At 41.3% G+C, this 25,374-nt stretch overlaps 1 protein-coding gene across 2 annotated transcripts; it reads left to right on the forward strand.

The window, feature by feature from the left end:
* Positions 1-706: 706 nt before the first annotated feature.
* On the forward strand, positions 707-17,653 carry LOC131231656 (glucomannan 4-beta-mannosyltransferase 1-like). 2 transcript variants are annotated; one of them, XM_058227924.1, is made up of 2 exons: positions 707-1,144; positions 17,479-17,653. In XM_058227924.1, exons 1-2 carry the CDS (start codon positions 824-826, stop codon positions 17,539-17,541), a joined length of 384 nt encoding a protein of 127 aa, XP_058083907.1. In that variant the 5' UTR covers positions 707-823; the 3' UTR covers positions 17,542-17,653. The 2 variants fall into 2 exon arrangements, with proteins under 2 accessions (XP_058083907.1, XP_058083908.1); XM_058227925.1 differs by lacking the exon at positions 17,479-17,653 and adding an exon at positions 1,882-1,905.
* Positions 17,654-25,374: the final 7,721 nt, after the last annotated feature.

The raw sequence follows: 25,374 nt of genomic DNA on the forward strand, positions 1-25,374 counted from the left end.
TATGTGATACAGATGTAGAGTAGTACACCCCAGTGGTACGCTCGTGTAGATGTGGAGTGCAAGTAGTGTATATATCACATCCAACCCGTCCATCTGACGCATCTCATCCTTTTATCTCTAGAATTAAAATAATAGCTCGATGTAAAACTCTGGTTTGGCTACAAAACAGGAAACAAGGTGTAAGGGGACATCCACCCTTGATTCTCAACAAGAGAACCTGACGTGCAGAACCACCTGATTTTTTTCCTGACCCTTCATCCATGGTGAATTAATGCTCTGTACAGAATGGATTCTGCATACAAAACGCCGTGGGCGAGCAAACTAAATCAAGGTTGATTGACACCTCTCAATTTATCCCCTGTTATGTGGCCCACTTGAGTTTCCGTTAGGGATGAATTTTTACTCCGAGGCGTAAATTGAGGCTACGCATCTAGTGGACGTGTCAGATGTTGTTAATAAATTACGTGGGTCCCATTTCTACCCGCAGTACCACAGGAGCACACCCCTTGTATAAACTGCAAACAGGACCATTAAAAGATGACCATGGGTCGGTTAGGAAATTAAAAGAGAAGCAATCAAGGCCACTCAAAGACAAATGTTAGATGCAATGGTCCCACACCCTGCATGCAAACCGGGTGTCTCCCTCCTTTTGTACGTTCTCTCACCTCTTCTCACTATTTAAGCCCACCCCAAGTGAGTTCCCTCATCTACCAAGCCATTTCAAACCATCCATCATCACTCCTTCTCCCATTGTTTCTTCCCTCTCTCTTTTATTTGATTTCAATACTACACAACCTTCTTTAAGTAGTGTTTAACGGTCAGGATGAGTGGATTGGTGGGCGGGGACAATCTGATGGGGATAGGAGGGAGGGACGATGTGGTGGAGCACTTGAGGTTGGCATGGGAGCTGATAAAGGGTCCGGTGGTGATGCCACTGCTGCGGGTGGCTGTGTTCGTGTGTGCGGTGATGTCAGTGATGCTGTTCGTGGAGAGAGTGTATATGGCAGCGGTGATTGTGTGTGTAAAGCTGTTGGGGAAAAAGAGGTACACAAAATACAGGAGAGAGATCATGAGAGAAGACTTGGAGCGGAGCCGGAGCCATCCTAGGGTGCTTGTTCAGATACCCATGTATAATGAGAAAGAGGTAAATTATTTTTATTTTTTTTCTTGTTTTGTTTGGGGTGTGATCTAGACCGTTCATCAAGTGGGGGACCAGTAATATGATTTGGACTGAAAAGCAGGCCTATGCATTGTTCAGATTGACCACCTGATAACCAGAAATGGTCATGCTTGGTAGACCCCACATGAATAGCCTGATCTCATACCGGTAGAAATTTTCTACTGACAATAAGTTCTCATGAGAATTCGTGAGAACCCTGGGAGGGGAGTGGATTAGCTGTTACCGGGGTAACAGCTTAGTGGATGTTACCCTTACCGTGTAGGGTCCACGTTGATGAATGTGTTTTATATCCATGCATGCCGTGGATCCGTTTTTGCAGTTCATTTAAGGATGTCATCCCAAAGATTAAGAAGATACAAATCTATGGAGGACCACACCACTTGGAAAAGTGGCGAATGACCATTTAAAACTTTTATTGGCCACAAAAGTCTAAGCATTGTATTTTCCCTCATCCGGCTCTATTTGACCTTATCAATGAATTAGATGGAAAATAAACAGTACGAATCTTCTTATAGTGGGCCTTGGGAAGTTTTTGCCTATAGTAAGGGTGACACCCACTAAGCTGCACAGGTAACACCTAATTCACTCCCCTTGCGACTCATTTTATACCGTACCATACGTACAATCTTAGCCTTAAGATCTGAGTTACTCATTCTTCCAATGTGATTAGACTGCATCATAATGAACCGCATTTGACGCAGCAGTACTGAAAACCTTAGTCATCACGTGAACCAATCACATTGGTGATAAACAGGAAAGAAAAAATAAAAATAAAAATTGTGTAGCAGATAAATAGAGCTGGGCATCGGACTGAGTAGGATCGGATTGGGTCCAATTCAATTCGATTGGAAATCTATATAGGCTGACTCAAACTCAATCAGATTCGATGTACGGTTGGCTTGACCCGAACTGAGATCAACTTGGTCAGGGAAGCTAAGTCTGATCCGGTTGGATACGATTTAGATCGAATTTTTTTAACGATGAAAATCATTATCCTTATTACTATTTTCGATGTGGTCCATTTGAACTTTAGATATGATTCATTTTTTTAAATTATTTTAAATGCTCTAGAATGATCACAAAAAATGGATAAACGATATGGATATAATAAATACATCATTGTGGGGCCCATGTAATTTTGATCTCATTTGAGCCATTTGTACAACTCGGAGCTTGAGGCGTGTTGACGTGCACAGCATGGAAGTGCAGCTGTGTTGACGTGCACTTTGCATTGCTATACTGACGTTAGCAAGTTCTGTGGGTCTGATCATGGGGTATGTGTTATATCCAAACCGCGCGTCCATCCATTTGGCGAGCTCGTCTTAAGGGTTGAGACGAAAACTAAGACAGATCTAACTATCAAGTGGACCACATGAATTGTTTAACGGTGAAAATCATTATCTCTGCTGGTATTTGTGGTGTGGTCCAGATGATTTTTGGATATTATTCATTTTTTGGATAATGTTCTATAATGATCTCTAAAAATATATGAATGGTGTAGATATAATAAATACATCACTGTGAGGCCCATACCTTTAATCTCCTTTGAACCGTTCATACAACTCAGAGCTCGAGGAGCGTCAGTACTCGTCTTCGCACGACACGTACCAGTATGTCTTTCCGGTGCTTAAAGCTGAAAGTGATATCTTGGTCACTAAGGACTATGAATCTATGTACATATAGCATACGTTGAATCTGATCTGCACCGTTCAGTTATTTAAACATATGATAGACAGTCCACGTGCCAACATATCGATGAGATTAGTTAACCATTTGATGCCAATTAGTAACTATCAAGAGTCTTCAAATCATTGGGGAGGATCACAGATGGCTGTAACCATTGGGTCATGCCCCATCAGGGCCCAACAGATGAAGGGACAGGATCTTGGTGTATTGAGTAAACTAAGTACCACACACCTGCTATATAGCTGTTGTAGCCTGTAGGTACGATGCACTGAGTAAACTCTGTTGGGGCTCACCGTGAATGCATGTGGTTTATCCACTCCGGATCGGGTCGGGTCGGGTCAGATTAGATCGGATTCATTCAAATCAGGTTTCAAATCGGATCAGTCCGGATTGACTACGATTCGAACTCGATCCGAAAAACATTCGGATCTGAATGACTCAACTCGATCCACACTGATCCAGGCCGTCAGATCAGGTCGGATCCACCGGATCGGGTCAGACATGCCCAACTCTACCAATGATCCTAATTCCTACTTAAAATGAAGGGTTAAGCAAAAATAAATAAATAATAAAAATCATTTTATCTTACAACTTAGGTAGGCTATAGTGAATATCAAGAGTGAAAATTCCTTCCTATTTTACCATAACTCACTTGATTTTTAGATCAAGCTAAGTTTGGAGCCCTTGGGATTTCACGAGACAACTCATCTTATAACGTGAGATGAGTTCCCAGACTATCATAGGTCCTCGTCACTTGGAGATCGATGTTCTTACCATCCTCCTCAAAAAATTAGAAGGCCCTGAGCATAGACGGTTGGATGATCAGAACCATGCATCCATATGTCTGCTATCATTAATTGATGGGCCATTGTCCAATTCTAGGATTTTTTTATGATTGATCCGTACGGAGACTTTGAACAGTTTACACTCAACTCCAAAAATGTCAAAATCATAATGATTGGACGGTTGCCTATTCCCGATAATCGATATAGCCTAGATGAACATTCGCAGGTGTCCTACCATCTTGCATGTGTGGCCTACGAAGGGAGGCTTGGTAGGTAGGGAAATCGACTTTTACTACACATACGTGAGCCAGACACAATCCGCCGATCAGCGTTGATATTTTGAAATACCTCGATATTTTCCTTTGGTATATCCCACGACGATTTGTTTTCACGGTAGCCGCCCACATGGATCTGCCCGTTCTTGCCAGAGAAGGGCGGGGAGCGTACGGAATCCCTTCCCATCCATGACATAGTAGCGACGATATTTTGAATTATCTCGATATTTTGGAAAAAAATCATTCAAATATTCTCGCGCTGACGTCGCGAATCCGGCTTTGCTTTTTGAGATGTGTAGTTACAGAAGTACCCTCGTATTAATGCTTTAAAAAATGATGAAGTTAGAAAATTTTGAAGCCCACGGACACGTTGGTGACAAATCCACTCCGTCACGGAAATGGATTGGCTACTCCTCCTGCCACCAGCCAATGGCTGATGGTCGGTACTCTGTGGGCCCCACCATGATGTATCTGTTTCATCCATACCGTCAATATATTTTTCCAGATCATTTTATGGTATGAGACAAAAAATGAGGTATATCCCAATCTTAAGTGAACCACATTACAGGAAACAGTGTTGAATGAGCATGAACCATTAAAAAACTTCTGCGGGCCATAAAAGTTTTGGATCAAGCTGATTTGTTTTTTCCCATCATCTGGGCCTGTATGACCTAATCAACAGATTGGATGTCAAATAAACAGTACAGTGGGCCTTAGGAGGATTTTAATGGTGGATATCCAATCACTATTGTTTTCCTGTAGTGTGGTCACCTGAGATTTATATCCCTTTCAGGTTTTTGCTAAAGCCCTAAAATGATCTGTAAAAATGGATGGACGGAATGGATGAAACACATACATCATTGTGGGGCTCACAGAGCACTGACCACCAGCCACCGGCTGGTGTCAGGGGGAGTAGCCAATCCGCGTCCCTCCGTCACACGATAGGACAGAATTCTAAAAATCAGATACAAAACTCAGGTGGGCCATATCATTGAAACTACAGGAACAAAAATGTCCACCGGTAAAACCTTCCTGGAGCTGACTATGATGTTTATATTGCATCCAAACCATTCATAGTAGGGTTATTAACACTAAGATGACCCGTAGAAATAAATATCATCATGATATGCGCTAAGTCCCCACTTTTTCGTGTGGTATGGTCCACATGAGTTACAGCTGCCTAAATTTTAGAATCATGTCCTACTGCGGTCTTTCAAAACAGATGTACGGAGTGGATCTATCACGGACATCTTGGTGGGCCCAACACAGCCCCGGGCACTGGAATATCTCTGTGCTGGGTGAGAGGCAATCTACTTCCGCTTGTGACTCCAACACCAGCCGGCTAAATGATGTGAAAGCTAAGTGAGCCCCACATGCAAACATATAAACCCAACCGTGATAATCGCCTGACCGTGGACCACGGTATGTTCATGGCGAACCCCACCTGATGAATGTCTCAGTTTCCATGTCTGCACGTAAACTCTCCATACACAACATGCACGGTGGGCCTTCACGGAGTTTGTCGAGGACTCTCTTAACAAAGAGGTCATTTTTTTTTTTTTTTGGGTTAGCGTGTTGAAACGAGGTATCTCCACTCAGTCTATCAGTTGAACTATGGATTGAATGCAGTTTGAATGTATTCATCGACGCTCTGGTGGATTCCGTCCAAGCGCGACTTGGCTGCGATCCCGGAACGAGAAATGTCAGTGAGAACCGAACTGTAGTGTACACCTCAATGATATTCATTGTATATCCACGCAGTACACCTGCTTTTCCAGATTATTAGAATACGGTCCCAAAAATGAATCAGATTAAAATTTCAGTTGGACCACACCACGGGAAACACGTCACACAAACCTGGCTGACAGGAAAAACCAAATATCAGCTTGATCTAAAACTTTTGTACCCTTTAATGGACAATAACCAATGTTTCCTGTGGTGTGGTACACCTGAAAGTTGCATCTTCTTATATTTTTGGATCATAGCCTAAAATAATCTGGAAAAACAGATGAACGGCGTGGATATACAATGCATAGATAGAGATGGCCCCTATTGGTTGGTATCACCCACATCGTTGGTTCAGGGGTCCCAGCCAGGTTGCACCCCGCTTGTACGGACTCGGTCCACGCAAGGCTCTGTGGGGCCAGCGTGATTTATGGGTTTTATGCACACCGTCCATCCATTTTTATAGATCGGTAGATCACGGTGGGCCTCACAGAGCACCTGTCTTGACTGAGATCCGCTGGCATGCGCCGTACGATGATTCTCGCGACTTAAGGAGGGCTGTTATTGGGCCGGGATAACTCGCTGGGCCTTCAGACTGGCTTGCTTGCCTATAAGCTTGGGCTGATATACGCGACCCACTGCCTGACCAAAATTTGATTTGGCACCAAAACTCAGGCTGATCCAAAATTTTGGTGGGCCACACCATCGGGAACAGTTGGGATGGGGACACCCACCATTAGTTATGTTGTGGGGCTACTGTTTATATGACATTGAATCTATTAATCTGAACAGCTCGGATCTCTACTCGGATTTCAAGTCAGTGAGTTGACTAGACAAGTTGCATCGTGTCCAGAAATGCTACCCTCATGATCCAGTTTCGTGGTGACTGACTAGCGACACAGGAATCGACTCTTGCTGAATCAAGTTGACTTGCGGAGTTTTGAGTTGAGTCACTGAGTTTTAGAACTATGGTTTGGGTATTTAGTATGTAGAGATGGAGCTGTAGTTCACTGATCCCAACCATTGATATGACGTGAGCCTCACCATGGATGGGCCTGTTGGGGGACCGTGGAAGCACATAGAGATGAATATAGGAGTGTAATCCAATCACACCAAGTCAACACAAAGATAACATAGCGATTTAACATGGAAATCAGAAAAACCCTTAAGGAAAAAAACCACGGCATAAAGTGACAAATGATCACTATGAAAGCAGAAATTACAAAGAGAAAGAGCTTACTCGATTTGAACAACCTCAAATCTCACAAATGCTACACCATCTGAAACCCTTGGACAAATTAAAAACCCTAGTACACTCTCCCAATCCTACTTACACCTATATATATAGGCTATAAAAGGATCCCAAGCAAAACCGGAAACAAATTCCGCAAAATTACAACTCTACGTAAATCTGTGCGATCCAATCGAACACACTTCGATGTCATCAAAACTTATCCTTCAATAGCATCGAAGCCATGTTGATGGCATTGAACTAACACCTAAACTGTCCAGAGACAAAACATGAAAATTCGATTTTCTCCGATTGCACTGAGCCATCTTCGATGGCATCAAACTGATCTCCGATGTCATCGAACACTCATCAATATCATCGAGAAAGTGCCCAGTTAGTTCAGCGACTAACAAGAGAAAAACGAAAAATCTCGATGGATCAAGCACTGTTCGATGCCATTGAGGGTGACATTGAACAGTTTGTCGATGGCATCGACAAACCCTGCATCTAACTTGATTTAAGACATTAAATACAATAATCTCCACCGTGTCTTCAATCATCAAACATATATCTTCTTGTCTTCTTCTCTCATCTCTCTGCCTTACATCATAGTTCCATCAACGCTTCTCGTGTACACTTTGTCTTGCTTTTATACCATCGCCAAGCCTAGAGAAGTTGCACAGAACTTAAACTTCTCTGTAGGGACCACCTTGATGAGTATGTCTACTGGATTCACGCTGGTGTGAATCTTCTCTAGAGTTACACCTCCTTTCTCAGGCACCTGTCAAATAAAATGGTGGTGAACATCAATATGTTTAGTACATGAGTGATAAATAAAGTTTTTAGCCAAATTAATAGTGCTCTCGCTATCGCAATTAACTGGCATGGCTTCCTGCTGAAGCCTCAATTTATTTATCATGCCTCTCAACCACATGCCTTCTTTGAAAGCTTCTATCACTGTCATATACTCATCTTCGGTTGTGAAAAGAGCCACTACAAACTAAAGCTTAAACATCCAACTGATTGCTCCACCTGTCGACTTTTTGGAATCAATACTGCCTGCATAGTTTAAATCCACATACCTTACCAACTTTGCCTTTGTCTTTTCATTATGACATAGTCTTTTGTACTTTGAATGTTTTGAAGTAGCCATTTCACAGCTTCCCAATGTTGCTTGCTGGGGTTTAACATGTATCTATTCACAACATCGACTGCTTGTAAAATATCTGGTCTCGTATAGACCATGACATACATTAAACTGCCAACGACATTCGAATAAGGTACACAAGACATATCCTGCTTTTCCTCATTTGATTTAGGACATTGTTCTGAGAAAAAGCTTGAAGTGGGCTTCATGGGGAACGCTCACTGGCTTTGCCTTGTCCATCTCATATTTGATCAATACATTCTCAAGGTATTATGCCTGAGAAAACCAAAGCCTGCTCCTCTTCCTGTCTCTGTGAATATCTATGTCGAGAACACTCTTTGCAACCCCCAAATCTTTCATCTCGAATGTCCCTGATAACTGTGTCTTCATTTCATTGATTTCAAATATGTTATGATTGACGATTAACATGTTATCAACATACAATACTAGGATGATGTTCTTGCCATCACTCAACGTCTTATAATAGACACAATGATTGTATTCACTCCTAGTAAATTTCTGACTCAACATGAAATAATCAAACTTTTTATACCACTGCCTAGGTGATTGTTTTAGGCTATATAACGACCTCATTAACCTAGAAACATTGTTCTTTACCCCTTTAATTTTGTATCTCTTTGGTTACTTCATGTAGATCTGCTCTTCCAATCCCCCATGAGGGAATGTAGTCTTCATGTCCATTTGTTCCAGCTCGAGATCGTATTGGACAATCAGTGCTAACATGAATTTGATAGACACTTGCTTTATAACCGGCGTGAATATCTCTATGAAGTCGATCTCTTCTCTTTGAGCATAACCTTTCGCTAGCCTTGCTTTGTATCTATCCTGTTTTCTTTTGAATAACCACTTGTATCTGATCGCTTTTCGGTCCGCTGGATCCCATGTGTTGTTCTTGTACAAGGAATCAATCTAATTGTCCATTGTCGCCTTCTACTTTTTTACATCAGACTTATCAAGAGCCTCCTGAATAGTAGACAGATCCCCCTCATCTGTAATGAAGGCATATGAGATATTACAGTCATCCCTATATCTTGCCAGTAACATGCAATCTTGCGGTGGATTTCTTCTCATAGGCGGCTGCTCCACCTATTCATGTACCCCTGTCTCTGCATCTGTCTCAGCCAGAGTAACATCTGTGTCAACCAGAACATCTACAATCAACTTTTCCAGTTCTTCCTGCTCATTCTTGTAGAATAAGAACCCTTCGTTGAATTTAATGTCCCTGATAATGATGATCTTTCGTGTGACCCGGTCATACAGCCTATAGCCCTTCACACTACCACCATAGCCAACAAAGATATACTTTTTGGCTCTTTGGTCTAACTTATCTCTCTCAATTAACGGTACATGAGAGATAGCCTCACATCCAAATATACGCAATCTTAAGTAGTCTACTTTCTGAGTACTCCATACTTCCTCTAGAATTTTATATTTAATTGTCGTAGAAGGAGACCGATTCACCAAATAGCAGGTCGTGTTAACGGCCTAAGTCCATAGGTCCTTGCTCAACCCAGCATTACTAATCATGCATCGGACCCTCTTTAGGAGAGTCCGATTCATTTGCTCATCCACGCCATTTTGCTCGAGAGTGTGGTGCACTATGATGTGCCTAATGATCCCTTCATCCTTACAAAATTGATTAAATTCACCTAAAGTAAACTCACCACCATTATCTGTCCTTAATACCTTTAACTTCCATCCTGACTACTTTTTCACCATAACCTTCCGTTGTTTGAAATTGGTAAAAACCTCGAATTTGTATTTCATGAAGTAAATCTGAACTTTCTGGGAGTAGTCGTCAATAAATGTGACAAACCATGATGACCTTCCAGTGAAAACCAGAGGCGACGACCCCCATACATCATAATGCACATAGTCAAGTATACCCTTACATACATGTTTTTCAGATTTAAAAGATAACCTAGATTATTTACCATATATACAATGCTCGCATATATTTAAATTAGAATTCTTAAAAAATAGAATTAAACAACGATTAAAGAGTACCTTCATGCCCAACTCACTCATGTGGCCCAGATGAGCATGCCACATATGTGCAGACGTGGAATCCGGTACAACTGCTGTAGCTCCACCTGTTGAAGTGCTCCCGATCAACCTATTAAGGTTCCCACTCCTCATACTTTCATGACGACAAGTGCCCCATTTGAAACTTTAAGGACACCATTAAAACTGGTGAACTTGCACCCTATTGCTTCGAGTGCACCGGGATAAATCAAACTCTTCTTCATATTAGGAACGTACCTGACCTTAGCCAAGGTACGCTCCATCCAATCAAACATGTTGATACGGACGGTACCAACAGCCACAATGTTACAGGTATTGTCATTGCCCATAAATACTCGTCCACCATCGTACTCCCTGTAACTGGCGAACCAATTCCGATGAGGAGTCATGTGATATGAAGCCCTTGTGTCAAGGATCCACTCATCTCTATGATTATCGTACAGGTGTCCGATCATGAACACCGACAACACATCACCTCCGCTTGTCTCTTCATTAGACGTGGCAGTTTGGCTTCCCTGGAAGAAGCCTCTGAGTTTTCTTTCTTCGACTTAGGATTTGTACAATCTTTCTTTATGTGTCCTGCCATCCCACAATTCTAGTACTTTAACTCGCCCTTGCCCTTGCCTTTGGATTTGGATCTTGACTGAGAATATCCTGTATCTTGCTCAGTATTCTTGCCCCTCGTAAGCAGTGCATCACTAGAGGCCCCTATGGTACCCCTTTTCTTTCTCATGACCTTTCTTTAAAGGGCTAAGATAACGGTGTCCACACTCAAGGGAGAATTACTGGTGTATGCACAAAGAACCCCTTAAAGACTCATACGATGCCGGTAATGAATTCAACAAAATACATGCCTAATCTTCATCTTTGACCACTTCTTTCATGTCTAGTAACTTGCAAATCAACTTGTTAAAATTACTGATGTGGGTCTCCACATCTCTACCTTTTGCCATCCTGAAGTTGAACAATTGCAACTTCAAGTGTATGCGATTTTTCAGGGACCATTTTGCATAAACATCCTCTAATTTCGCCCACAACTCCGCTGTGGTTTTCTCTTTCATGAAGTTGTAGAGAACCTCATCCGTTAGATACAATCGGATTGTGGATTTATCTTTCTTATACAGTATCCTCCATTCGTCATCATCCATAGATGCACACCGCTCCTCAAGAGCCTCATCTAACCCTGGCTGAGTTAATAGAATAATCATCTTATTCTTCCATAACTCAAAGTTATTTTTGCCTGAGTACTTCTCAATGTCATAATTCAGATTTCCTGCCATTGATACTTCTCCTTACATATTCAAGCCTGCGCCCCAACCTTATCTCTGATACCACTTGTTGAGGGATCACAGAAGCACACAGAGATGAATCTAGGAGAGTAATCCAATCGCAACAAGCAAACACAAAGATAACACATCGATTTAATATGGAAAAACTCTTATTGAAAAAAAATCACAGCACAAAGCGACAGATGATCCCATCTTGTGAATTGCGAGAAAGGGTGTGAAGGAGAGGAAGTCCTAAGCTCTACAGTATTCTGGTATTCTTATTCGGCTTCCATGGCGGCGTCTCAGTATCCGACCCCTGATCGCCATGTCCCATGCACAGATAGATCCGTGGGCCTATTCCGCATATAGATTAAGTCCCACAAGACCCTCAGGTAAATAGGAATTCATTTGGTAGATACATTTAAAGATACTTAAAAATAAGGGTAAGTCCTCATCTGACTTGTCAATTGAGCTAGTGAGTGCTTGCCTTAGTACAAGAAGACCTAGATTATATTCCCATCAATATTTTGTCTTTAATAATGCCTAAACAGATTATATAATCAAAAAAAAAAAAAAAGGGGGAGAATCCAACATGTGTGTGTCAACGTATTAAAATGAACTTCATAATCTTTTTTAAAAAGACCTTTAGAAGTAGAAAACTTCATTAGACTAAGAGGAAGAAGAGTCTTTGTACTTGTTCCAGCATGGGTTAGAATTATGTGTACACCCATAAGATTGGTGTATCATGACAAGTCTAAAATGCATGCTCAATTAGCAAAATCACTCCATTAAAGTTTCAAGGACCATGAGTTGTGGAAGGACCATGATATGAACAATGCATGTTAATCCTTACATGTTTTATATTATTAACATATCTAGATAAAGTTACATGTGAAGTATAGCTTAAGATTGCTAATGTTTATCAAGTTGAGCTTGAATTTAGGAAATGTCAACTTTTCATAGGCTATTTGGGGCTATCAATGGTCTGGTCTTGGCCTAACAAATGTAAAAAATTTGAATAGACCCGGCTAGAATAGTTCAAATTAAATGTTGACCGAAGCGCAACCCAATGATAGCCCAAGGCCAATTGAGCTTAGACCACATGCCTTGTGCTACTAGATTGAGTTTGACCTAACCTCAAGTCGGCATAAGCCTAGACCACTGACACTTAAAGAAAGAGGAAATAATAATAATAATAATGAAAGAGCGAGAGTTTCTAATAAGTAATATACTTGAGAAAGGTCAAATTCCAATTGTTCATGTGGATTCCTTAGTAATAAGATTAGCTAAATCTTGTTTAGCAACACAAGGAGCAATCGTTCATGGCTATTATGGAGAAATCCTATACAAAAGTAGATACATCAATTACATTTATGTACAAAAAAAAAATTGAGATTAATTGCCAAAAAAAAAGTTTTGATTGAGCATCGCAAAGCAAAATAATTTAGGCTGACATGCCAAAGTAGATCGATTTTTTTTTTTCTTTTTTTCACCACTTTGTTTCTTTGCTCATAATAATAACAACAACTTTCTAATAAAAATGAGAAGTGGAGTTAAGTTGTTCTTCCTAGGTCATGGTTCTTTGAAAATACCGCGGCTTTGAAAACACCACGTTTTCACGATATCTTTGAAATATTGCGGTAGTAACGGCTTTTCAAAATATCATGATAATTGCACCTTTTTCTTGTATAATGGTGATTGGTGAACTAATGCACGTGTAGGCGAATGCGTTGCCGGTGAATGCGTTTCACATGCATTACAACAAATGTCAACAACCATTGAAGTTATGGCCGTATTTGTGCTGTAAATGGCCCGAATGGTTGAAATGATTAAAAGTTAAAGACACATAACTATCATAAGAAGAGTAGAGTAAAACATTGAGTGAAAATTTGAAAAAAGAAAAGAAAACAAATGCAACAACTTAAGTTCAGCACCTTCATCCCAACCCACATAATGTGCATTACTGGTTGAATTGGAGCTCACAAGTGCTTCAACTGCATTTGAAACTCTATGTATACACTGGGAGTTTGTGCATTCACACCTCCCACATTCCATATGTGGCAAGCGGGAATCTTAATACCCATCAAAATGGATTTTCCAAATTTAGAGATTACAAAAATTTAAAATTATAACATGGAGATTTTGTAAACCAACACTAGGCCAATAAGGCAGGCCATGTACATGCCACAAATGCAGCATGGCACATTGGTACAAGATCCAATCCATTTATTAGAGGGACACTACTACGTGGATAGCATGATCTTCAACCTCTTTGCAGCTAATTATTGGTAGATACCTAAAAAATGAAAATGAGTTCATGTCATTTTAGTTAATAGTAATTATATATTAGAGACCTTGATGAATGGCTATCAAGCTTACTTTTAATCCTTACCAAACAGATATGCGATATCTAATAAATAACATGATTAATTAAAACGAAAGAAACCCATTTTTAGCCTTCTACCAAACAGGCCCTTGGAATTTAAAACAAGTTCCACCATTGGAACTAGGTTGGTATCAATCCCATTTTCTATCCGACATCAAGATTATCGTCATTTTTCAAAATTATAAAAGTTTTAATCTATAAACTTAGATATAAAACTTTAGTTTCAAATTTTATATATGAATTTATTCGATTATAATTTTCGTTACCTGTGGTTACTTTGCAAGCGATCCAATTGGTTGAAACGACAGACAGTGGTAGAGGTAGCTTGCATTTAAGGTCCATGCCCTGCCAACATTCAGGTGGGCCTCTAATAAAACTAGGGCCAAGAAATTTGGTGCTCTGACACAGTGTAATGGTTGATATGCAGGCACTAAGAATTTGTATACATAGCATACAATGAAATCTATCAAAGGTCATGAAAATGCCCATTAATCAGATGGATCATATATTTAATTTTCTAACTTGTGGCCCCAGTTTAGATGGATCATATATTAAATTTTCTAACTAGCCAGATGAGTGGATAATGTATAGTAGAAAGGAAAACTAATCAACGGTCATGCAAATGTCCATTAATCAGCAGTTAATATCTCCAATCCATCTGATTTTGTGAGGTATATTCAGTGGGTTGATCAATTTAGACGGCTGATTTGAGTTAATTTCCACCACGTGCGTAATTGATAACCGCCAGTGTATCAACTACCACACCCTACCAGAGTATCAAAAAACTATACCCAAACACATCCACCCCTTCTGGACCTTAAATTCAACAATAAGGCCGTACTTTGGCTTGGCTTTATTGGAGTTAAGAAAGGAGAGGACAAGAACGAAATTGCAAATTGTTCCGTTTTTTAAAATGTCAACGCCAAACGGGAATTTGAGAAATTCTGTACAAACATGGTCGAGTAAAATCCAGTAACTGATACTTAAACAAATGCTTAACAAAAAAGGGACTTTTTGTTACAGCTTAAATCCGGACAAAGGACTGGCTACATACAAACAAAGACAGAGAGAACAGTGCATGGAATCCGCTGGACTGGAATCGGACAATTCCAGAAATAGACAAAGCTGCCAGCCAAACTAATTCAACCTCAAACCCCCAAATGATGTCGCACCACTACTTACAAATCGAGCCCATGGATAGGTCATCTAGACCGTTGATCTTATTTTTTGAATCTTGGATGGGGGACCATTTGAATATTTTTCTGATTAGACTTTTCTAACTCTTTGATCATCGGACCACAACCAACAGTATAGAATTAAAGTACACCATTTTGTGATATTTAATCGTCCAATCCCGAATTTGATTTGGTCGAAACCCATTTGCAGAGAGTCCTGTGAGATAGACGGTTTGGATGAAGGGATAAGGTGACATGCTTGTATGAAACTAGCGCATGATGCACTTACTATTCATGTTCCCAAGAATCCTGCTCACTGTAAATAGCGCTGTCAACGGGCCGGGCCCGCGTACGTCGCCGTTCCAATTCTGTTTCCAGGCCCGACCCGGCCCATTGACACCCGTAACTGTAATTCCTTACTTTGCCAACACATCCCATACATGCATATGTAATAGAGCATGTGTATAGGTTATCCGTACCGTAAAAATTCCATGATTATTCAGTATCCAGACCATATATCATGTGGACCACCCATGGATAGATCATGAACCAAAATTCTAGTGGATGAGAGAACGTCGACCATTCGATTAGTAGAAAGAAAATAGACGGTTAGAAAAAGAAAACAGCGAGGGACCACCTATTATCGAAAAAAGAAAAACGAAAAGAAGATAACAGATTGAATGTGTACGCTCATCCAATGTTGGAGATTGTTGTGGCCTGGTAAAACTACATTGGGCCCATCAAATCAATGATCTAGATCACTGCACGTGTCAATTCATTTCTGTTTTTCCACCCGCACCCAGTTTCAACTGAAACGAGACCACATCTTAACATCTCCCACCACACTTCGATGGTGGTTCAACACCATGCGATGCATGTAATGCAGCCAGGATTACTATTGATGGAGTATGGCCCAAAGCTCACCCGATGGGACGATCCCAACCGTCTGCCTTTCTTTTTGAATTCAGATCGCTGGGCGTATTGCTACCTGATGACCTGTAATTGAATGGTCAGGATCGTTAATCAAAAGTGTATTCACTATTTTGGATGGTCCAGATTGCCATACAAGTAGGCCACATACGGCGGATGAGTCACCACCATTTTCAAAATGTTGTTTAACTATTAAAGTAGCTCTCCCCAGTATCTTAACCAGGATACGGGTGGAAGAGTATGGTGATTGTCCTCCATCATTTTTGTAAATGTGCCCTATCATCCAACAGATATGGTACAACACACATACGACAATCTGGACCATGAATACCATTAGGACCACTACAGATGGAAGATGTCCTGAAAAATCACACAAATCACACGATCTCAATCATATCCATCTACCATTGAATTGTGACTGCTAAACATTTCACTACTAACCGTCCATTTGACAACTACTAATTCAATGGTTAGGATCATTTCGTCAGAAATTTTTTTTTAATATGCCAAACCTTTAAATGGACCTGCTGTTTAGACGGTCACGATTGAAGCGTTTCATCTCTAAAAGTGGTGATGAACTATCAACACAGCCTTCACTTATATGTGATACAGATGTAGAGTAGTACACCCCAGTGGTACGCTCGTGTAGATGTGGAGTGCAAGTAGTGTATATATCACATCCAACCCGTCCATCTGACGCATCTCATCCTTTTATCTCTAGAATTAAAATAGTAGCTCGATGTAAAACTCTGGTTTGGCTACAAAACAGGAAACAAGGTGTAAGGGGACATCCACCCTTGATTCTCAACGAGAGAACCTGACGTGCAGAACCACCTGATTTTTTTCCTGACCCTTCATCCATGGTGAATTAATGCTCTGTACAGAATGGATTCTGCATACAAAACGCCGTGGGCGAGCAAACTAAATCAAGGTTGATTGACACCTCTCAATTTATCCCCTGTTATGTGGCCCACTTGAGTTTCCGTTAGGGATGAATTTTTACTCCGAGGCGTAAATTGAGGCTACGCATCTAGTGGACGTGTCAGATGTTGTTAATAAATTACGTGGGTCCCATTTCTTCCCGCAGTACCACAGGAGCACACCCCTTGTATAAACTGCAAACAGGACCATTAAAAGATGACCATGGGTCGGTTAGGAAATTAAAAGAGAAGCAATCAAGGCCACTCAAAGACAAATGTTAGATGCAATGGTCCCACACCCTGCATGCAAACCGGGTGTCTCCCTCCTTTTGTACGTTCTCTCACCTCTTCTCACTATTTAAGCCCACCCCAAGTGAGTTCCCTCATCTACCAAGCCATTTCAAACCATCCATCATCACTCCTTCTCCCATTGTTTCTTCCCTCTCTCTTTTATTTGATTTCAATACTACACAACCTTCTTTAAGTAGTGTTTAACGGTCAGGATGAGTGGATTGGTGGGCGGGGACAATCTGATGGGGATAGGAGGGAGGGACGATGTGGTGGAGCACTTGAGGTTGGCATGGGAGCTGATAAAGGGTCCGGTGGTGATGCCACTGCTGCGGGCGGCTGTGTTCGTGTGTGCGGTGATGTCAGTGATGCTGTTCGTGGAGAGAGTGTATATGGCTGCGGTGATTGTGTGTGTAAAGCTGTTGGGGAAAAAGAGGTACACAAAATACAGGAGAGAGATCATGAGAGAAGACTTGGAGCGGAGCCGGAGCCATCCTAGGGTGCTTGTTCAGATACCCATGTATAATGAGAAAGAGGTAAATTATTTTTATTTTTTTTCTTGTTTTGTTTGGGGTGTGATCTAGACCGTTCATCAAGTGGGGCACCAGTAATATGATTTGGACTGAAAAGCAGGCCTATGCATTGTTCAGATTGACCACCTGATAACCAGAAATGGTCATGCTTGGTAGACCCCACATGAAGAGCCTGATCTCATACCGGTAGAAATTTTCTACTGACAATAAGTTCTCATGAGAATTCGTGAGAACCCTGGGAGGGGAGTGGATTAGCTGTTACCGGGGTAACAGCTTAGTGGATGTTACCCTTACCGTGTGGGGTCAACGTTGATGAATGTGTTTTATATCCATGCCGTCGATCCGTTTTTGCAGTTCATTTAAGGATGTCATCCTAAAGATTAAGAAGATACAAATCTCTGGAGGACCACACCACTTGGAAAAGTGGCGAATGACCATTAAAAACTTTTATTGGCCACAAAGGTCTAAGCATTGTATTTTCCCTCATCCGGCTCTATTTGACCTTATCAATGAATTAGATGGAAAATAAACAGTACGAATCTTCTTATAGTGGGCCTTGGGAAGTTTTTGCCTATAGTAAGGGTGACACCCACTAAGCTGCACAGGTAACACCTAATTCACTCCCCTTGCGACTCATTTTATACCGTACCATACGTACAATCTTAGCCTTAAGATCTGAGTTACTCATTCTTCCAATGTGATTAGACTGCATCATAATGAACCGCATTTGACGCAGCAGTACTGAAAACCTTAGTCATCACGTGAACCAATCACATTGGTGATAAACAGGAAAGAAAAAATAAAAATAAAAATTGTGTAGCAGATAAATAGAGCTGGGCATCGGACTGAGTAGGATCGGATTGGGTCCAATTCAATTCGATTGGAAATCTATATAGGCTGACTCAAACTCAATCAGATTCGATGTACGGTTGGCTTGACCCGAACTGAGATCAACTTGGTCAGGGAAGCTAAGTCTGATCCGGTTGGATACGATTTAGATCGAATTTTTTTAACGATGAAAATTATTATCCTCGCTGCTTTCGGTGGGTCCATTTAAGCTTTAGATATGATTCAATTTTTTTTTAAATGCTTTAAAATGATCACGAAAAATGGATAAACAATATGGATATAATAAATACATCATTGTGGGGCCCATGTAATTTTCATCTCATTTGAGCCATTCTTACAACTCGGAGCTCGAGGCTCGTAACTATGTTGATGCGCATAGCACGGAAGTGCATCTGTGTTGACGTGCACTTTGCATTGCTATATTGACGTTAGCTAGTTTTGTGGGTCTGATCATGGAGTATGTGTTATATCCAAACTGTCCATCCATTTGGCAAGCTCGTCTTAAGGCTTAAGACAAAAAAAAGACAGATCTAACTATTAAGTAAACCACATGAATTGTTTAACGGTGAAAATCATTATCTCTGCTGCTATTTGTGGTGTGGTCTAGATGATTTTGGATATTATTCATTTTTTGGATAATGCTCTATAATGATCTCTAAAAATATATGAACGGTGTAGATAGAATAAATACATCACTGTGGGGCCCATATAACTTTGATCTCCTTTCAACCGTTCATACAACTCGGAGCTCGAGGAGCGTCAGTACTCATCTTCGCACGACACGTACCAGTAAGTATTTCCGGTGCTTAAAGCTGATAGTGATATCTCGGTCACTAAGGTCTATGAATCTATGTACATATAGCATACGTTGAATCTGATCTGCGTCGTTTAGTTATTTAAACATATGATAGACAGTCCACGTACCAACATATCGATGAGATTAGTTAACCATTTGATGCCAATTAGCAACTATCAAGAGTCTTCAAATCATTGGGGAGAATCACAGATGGCTGTAACCATTGGGTCATGCCTCATCAGGGCCCAACAGATGAAGGGACAAGATCTTGGTGTATTGAGTAAACTAAGTACCACACACCAGCTATATAGCTGTTGTAGCCTGTAGGTACGACGCACTGAGTAAACTCTGTTGGGACCCACCGTGAATGCATGTGGTTTATCGACTCCGGATCGGGTCGGGTCGGATCAGATCGGATTCATTCAGATCGGGTTTCAAATCGGATCGGTCCGGAATGATCACAATCCGAACTCGATCCGAAAAACATTCGGATCTGAATGATCCAACTCGATCCACACTGATCCAAGCTGTCAGATCGAGTCGGATTCACCGGATCGGGTCAGACATGCCCAACTCTACCAATGATCCTAATTCCTACTTAAAATGAAGGGTTAAGCAAAAATAAATAAATAATAAAAATCATTTTATCTTACAACTTAGGTAGGCTATAGTGAATATCAAGAGTGAAAATTCCTTCCTATTTTACCATAACTCACTTGATTTTTAGATCAAGCTAAGTTTCGAGCCCTTGGGATTTCACGAGACAACTCATCTTATAACGTGAGATGAGTTCCCAGACTATCATAGGTCCTCGTCACTTGGAGATCGATGTTCTTACCATCCTCCTCAAAAAATTAGAAGGCCCTGAGCATAGACGGTTGGATGATCAGAACCATGCATCCATATGTCTGCTATCATTAATTGATGGGCCATTGTCCAATTCTAGGATTTTTTTATGATTGATCCGTACGGAGACTTTGAACAGTTTACGCTCAACTCCAAAAATGTCAAAATCATAATGATTGGACGGTTACCTATTCCCGATAATCGATATAGCCTAGATGAACATTCGCAGATATCCCACCATCTTGCATGTGTGGCCTATGAAGGGAGGCTTGGTAGATAGGGAAATCGACTTTTACTACACATACGTGAGCCAGACGCAATCCGCCGATCAGCTTTGATATTTTGAAATACCTCGATATTTTCCTTTGTTATATCCAACGACGATTTGTTTTGGGCGCTCACACGGATTTGCCCGTTCTTGCCAGAGAAGGGCGGGGGCCATACGGAGTCCCTTTCCATCCATGACATAGTAGCGACGATATTTTGAATTATCTCGATATTTTGAAAAAAATCATTCAGATATTCTCGCCCTGACGTCGCGAATCCGGCTTTGCTTTTTGAGATGTGAGTTACAGAAGTACCCTCGTATTAATGCTTTGAAAAATGATGAAGTTAAAAATTTTGGAGCCCACAGATACGTTGGCGACAAATCCACTCCGTCACGGAAATGGATGGGCTACTCCCCCTGCCACCAGCCAATGGCTGCTGGTCGGTGCTCTTTGGGCCCCACCATGATATATGTGTTTCATCCACACCGTCAATATATTTTTCCAGATCATTTTATGGTATGAGGCCAAAAATGAGGTATATCCCAATCTTAAGTGAACCACAGGAAACAGTGTTGAATGAGCATGGACCATTAAAAACCTTCTGCGGGCCATAAAAGTTTTGGATCAAGCTGATTTTTGTTTTTCCCATCATCTGGGCCTGTATGACCTAATCAACAGATTGGATGTCAAATAAACAGTACAGTGGGCCTTAGGAGGATTTTAATGGTGGATATTCAATCACTATTGTTTTCCTGTAGTGTGGTCATCTGAGATTTATATCCCTTTCAGGTTTTTCCTAAAGCCCTGAAATGATCTGTAAAAATGGATGGACGGAATGGATGAAACACATACATCATTGTGGGGCCCACAGAGCACTGACCACCAGCCACCGGGCTGGTGTCAGGAGTAGCAGCCAATCCGCGTCTCTCCGTCACACGATAGGACAGAATTCTAAAAATCAGATACAAAACTCAGGTGGGCCATATCATTGAAACTACAGGAACAAAAACGTCCACCCGTAAAACCTTCCTGGAGCTGACTATGATGTTTATATTCCATCCAAACCGTTCATAGTAACACTCAGATGACCTGCAGGAATAAATATCATCATGATATGCGCTAAGTCCCCACATTTTCGTGTGGTATGGTCCACCTGAGTTAGAGCTGCCTGAATTTTAGAATCACGTCCTACTGCGGTCTTTCAAAACAGATGTACGGAGTGAATTTATCACGGACATCTTGGTGGGACCAACACAGCCCCGGGCACTGGAATATCTCCGTGCTGGGTCAGAGGCAATCTACTTCCGCTTGTAACACCAGCCAGTTAACTGATGTCAAAGCTAAGTGAGCCCCACATGCAAACATATAAACCCAACCGTGATAATCGCCTGACCGTGGACCACGGTATGTTCATGGCGAACCCCACCTGATGAATGTCTCAGTTTCCATGTCTGCACGTAAACTCTCCATACACAACATGCACGGTGGGCCTTCACGGAGTTTGTCGAGGACTCTCTTAACAAAGAGGTCATTTTTTTTTTTTTTTGGGTTAGCGTGTTGAAACGAGGTATCTCCACTCAGTCTATCAGTTGAACTATGGATTGAATGCAGTTTGAATGTATTCATCGACGCTCTGGTGGATTCCGTCCAAGCGCGACTTGGCTGCGATCCCGGAACGAGAAATGTCAGTGAGAACCGAACTGTAGTGTACACCTCAATGATATTCATTGTATATCCACGCAGTACACCTGCTTTTCCAGATTATTAGAATACGGTCCCAAAAATGAATCAGATTAAAATTTCAGTTGGACCACACCACGGGAAACACGTCACACAAACCTGGCTGACAGGAAAAACCAAATATCAGCTTGATCTAAAACTTTTGTACCCTTTAATGGACAATAACCAATGTTTCCTGTGGTGTGGTACACCTGAAAGTTGCATCTTCTTATATTTTTGGATCATAGCCTAAAATAATCTGGAAAAACAGATGAACGGCGTGGATATACAATGCATAGATAGAGATGGCCCCTATTGGTTGGTATCACCCACATCGTTGGTTCAGGGGTCCCAGCCAGGTTGCACCCCGCTTGTACGGACTCGGTCCACGCAAGGCTCTGTGGGGCCAGCGTGATTTATGGGTTTTATGCACACCGTCCATCCATTTTTATAGATCGGTAGATCACGGTGGGCCTCACAGAGCACCTGTCTTGACTGAGATCCGCTGGCATGCGCCGTACGATGATTCTCGCGACTTAAGGAGGGCTGTTATTGGGCCGGGATAACTCGCTGGGCCTTCAGACTGGCTTGCTTGCCTATAAGCTTGGGCTGATATACGCGACCCACTGCCTGACCAAAATTTGATTTGGCACCAAAACTCAGGCTGATCCAAAATTTTGGTGGGCCACACCATCGGGAACAGTTGGGATGGGGACACCCACCATTAGTTATGTTGTGGGGCTAGTGTTTATATGCCATTGAATCTATTAATCTGAACAGCTCGGATCTCTACTCGGATTTCAAGTCAGTGAGTTGACTAGACAAGTTGCATCGTGTCCAGAAATGCTACCCTCATGATCCAGTTTCGTGGTGACTGACTAGCGACACAGGAATCGACTCTTGCTGAATCAAGTTGACTTGCGGAGTTTTGAGTTGAGTCACTGAGTTTTAGAACTATGGTTTGGGTATTTAGTATGTAGAGATGGAGCTGTAGTTCACTGATCCCAACCATTGATATGACGTGAGCCTCACCATGGATGGGCCTGTTGGGGGACCGTGGAAGCACATAGAGATGAATATAGGAGTGTAATCCAATCACACCAAGTCAACACAAAGATAACATAGCGATTTAACATGGAAATCAGAAAAACCCTTAAGGAAAAAAACCACGGCATAAAGTGACAAATGATCACTATGAAAGCAGAAATTACAAAGAGAAAGAGCTTACTCGATTTGAACAACCTCAAATCTCACAAATGCTACACCATCTGAAACCCTTGGACAAATTAAAAACCCTAGTACACTCTCCCAATCCTACTTACACCTATATATATAGGCTATAAAAGGATCCCAAGCAAAACCGGAAACAAATTCCGCAAAATTACAACTCTACGTAAATCTGTGCGATCCAATCGAACACACTTCGATGTCATCAAAACTTATCCTTCAATAGCATCGAAGCCATGTTGATGGCATTGAACTAACACCTAAACTGTCCAGAGACAAAACATGAAAATTCGATTTTCTCCGATTGCACTGAGCCATCTTCGATGGCATCAAACTGATCTCCGATGTCATCGAACACTCATCAATATCATCGAGAAAGTGCCCAGTTAGTTCAGCGACTAACAAGAGAAAAACGAAAAATCTCGATGGATCAAGCACTGTTCGATGCCATTGAGGGTGACATTGAACAGTTTGTCGATGGCATCGACAAACCCTGCATCTAACTTGATTTAAGACATTAAATACAATAATCTCCACCGTGTCTTCAATCATCAAACATATATCTTCTTGGCTTCTTCTCTTATCTCTTTGCCTTACATCATAGCTCCATCAACACTTCTCGTGTACACTTTGTCTTGCTTTTATACCATCGCCAAGCCTAGAGAAGTTGCACAGAACTTAAACTTCTCTGTAGGGACCACCTTGATGAGTATGTCTACTGGATTCACGCTGGTGTGAATCTTCTCTAGAGTTACACCTCCTTCCTCAGGCACCTGTTAGATAAAATGGTGGTGAACATCAATATGTTTAGTGCATGAGTGATAAATAAAGTTTTTAGCAAAATTAATCGCGCTTTCGCTATCACAATTAATTGGCACAGCTTCCTATTGAAGCCCTAACTGATTTATCATGCCTCTCAACCAAACGCCTTCTTTGAAAGCTTCTATCACTGTCATATACTCATCTTCGGTTGTGAAAAGAGCCACCACAAACCGAAGCCTAAACATTCAACCGATTGCTCTACCTATCGACTTTTTGGAATTAACACTGCCTGCGTAGTCTGAATTCACATACCCTACCAACTTTGCCTTTGTCTTTTCAAAAGTTATGACATAGTCTTTTGTACTTCGAATGTTTCGAAGTAGCCATTTCACAGCTTCCCAATACTGCTTGCCGGGGTTTAACATGTATCTATTCACAACACCGACTGCTTGTAAAATATCTAGTCTCGTATAGACCATAACATACATTAAACTGCCAACGACATTCGAATAAGGTACACGAGACATATCCTGCTTTTTCTCATTTGATTTAGGACATTGTTCTGAGAAAAACTTGAAGTGGGCTTCGTGGGGAACGCTCACTGGCTTTGCCTTGTCCATCCCATATTTGATCAATACATTCTCAAGGTATTATGTCTGAGAAAATCAAAGCCTGCTCCTCTTCCTGTCTCTGTGAATATCTATGCCGAGAACACTCTTTGCAACCCCCAAATCTTTAATCTCGAATGTCCCTGATACCTGAGTCTTCATTTCATTGATTTCAAATATGTTATGATTGATGATCAACATGTTATCAACATACAATACTAGGATGATGATCTTGCCATCACTCAACGTCTTGTAATAGACACAATGATTATATTTACTCCTAGTAAATTTCTGACTCAACATGAAATAATCAAACTTTTTATACCACTGCTTAGGCGACTATTTTAGGCTATATAATGACCTCATTAACCTAGAAACATTGTTCTCTGCCCCTTTAATTTTGTATCTCTTTGGTTACTTCATGTAGATCTGCTCTTCCAATTCCCCATGCGGGAATGCAGTTTTCATGTCCATTTGTTCCAGCTCGAGATCGTATTGGACAATCAGTGCTAACATAAATCTGATAGACACTTGCTTTATAACCGGCGTGAATATCTCTATGAAGTCGATCTCTTCTCTTTGAGCATAACCTTTCGCTAGCCTTGCTTTGTATCTATCCTGTTTTCTTTTGAATAACCACTTGCATCCAATAGCTTTTCGGTCCGCTGGATCCCATGTGTTGTTCTTGTACAAAGAGTCCATCTCATTGTCCATTGCCGCCTT

Source organism: Magnolia sinica, chromosome 17 (genome assembly GCF_029962835.1).
Source record: "Magnolia sinica isolate HGM2019 chromosome 17, MsV1, whole genome shotgun sequence".
NCBI lineage: Eukaryota > Viridiplantae > Streptophyta > Magnoliopsida > Magnoliales > Magnoliaceae > Magnolia > Magnolia sinica.

Excerpts from the sequence above, each read along its gene's own strand:
- LOC131231656 (XM_058227924.1), top strand. The coding sequence starts at position 824 with ATGAGTGGATTGGTGGGCGGGGACAATCTGATGGGGATAGGAGGGAGG. Across the intron at positions 1,145-17,478 it reads CCATGTATAATGAGAAAGAG|GTACACAAAATACAGGAGAG; the intron begins GTAAATTATTTT and ends GGGGAAAAAGAG.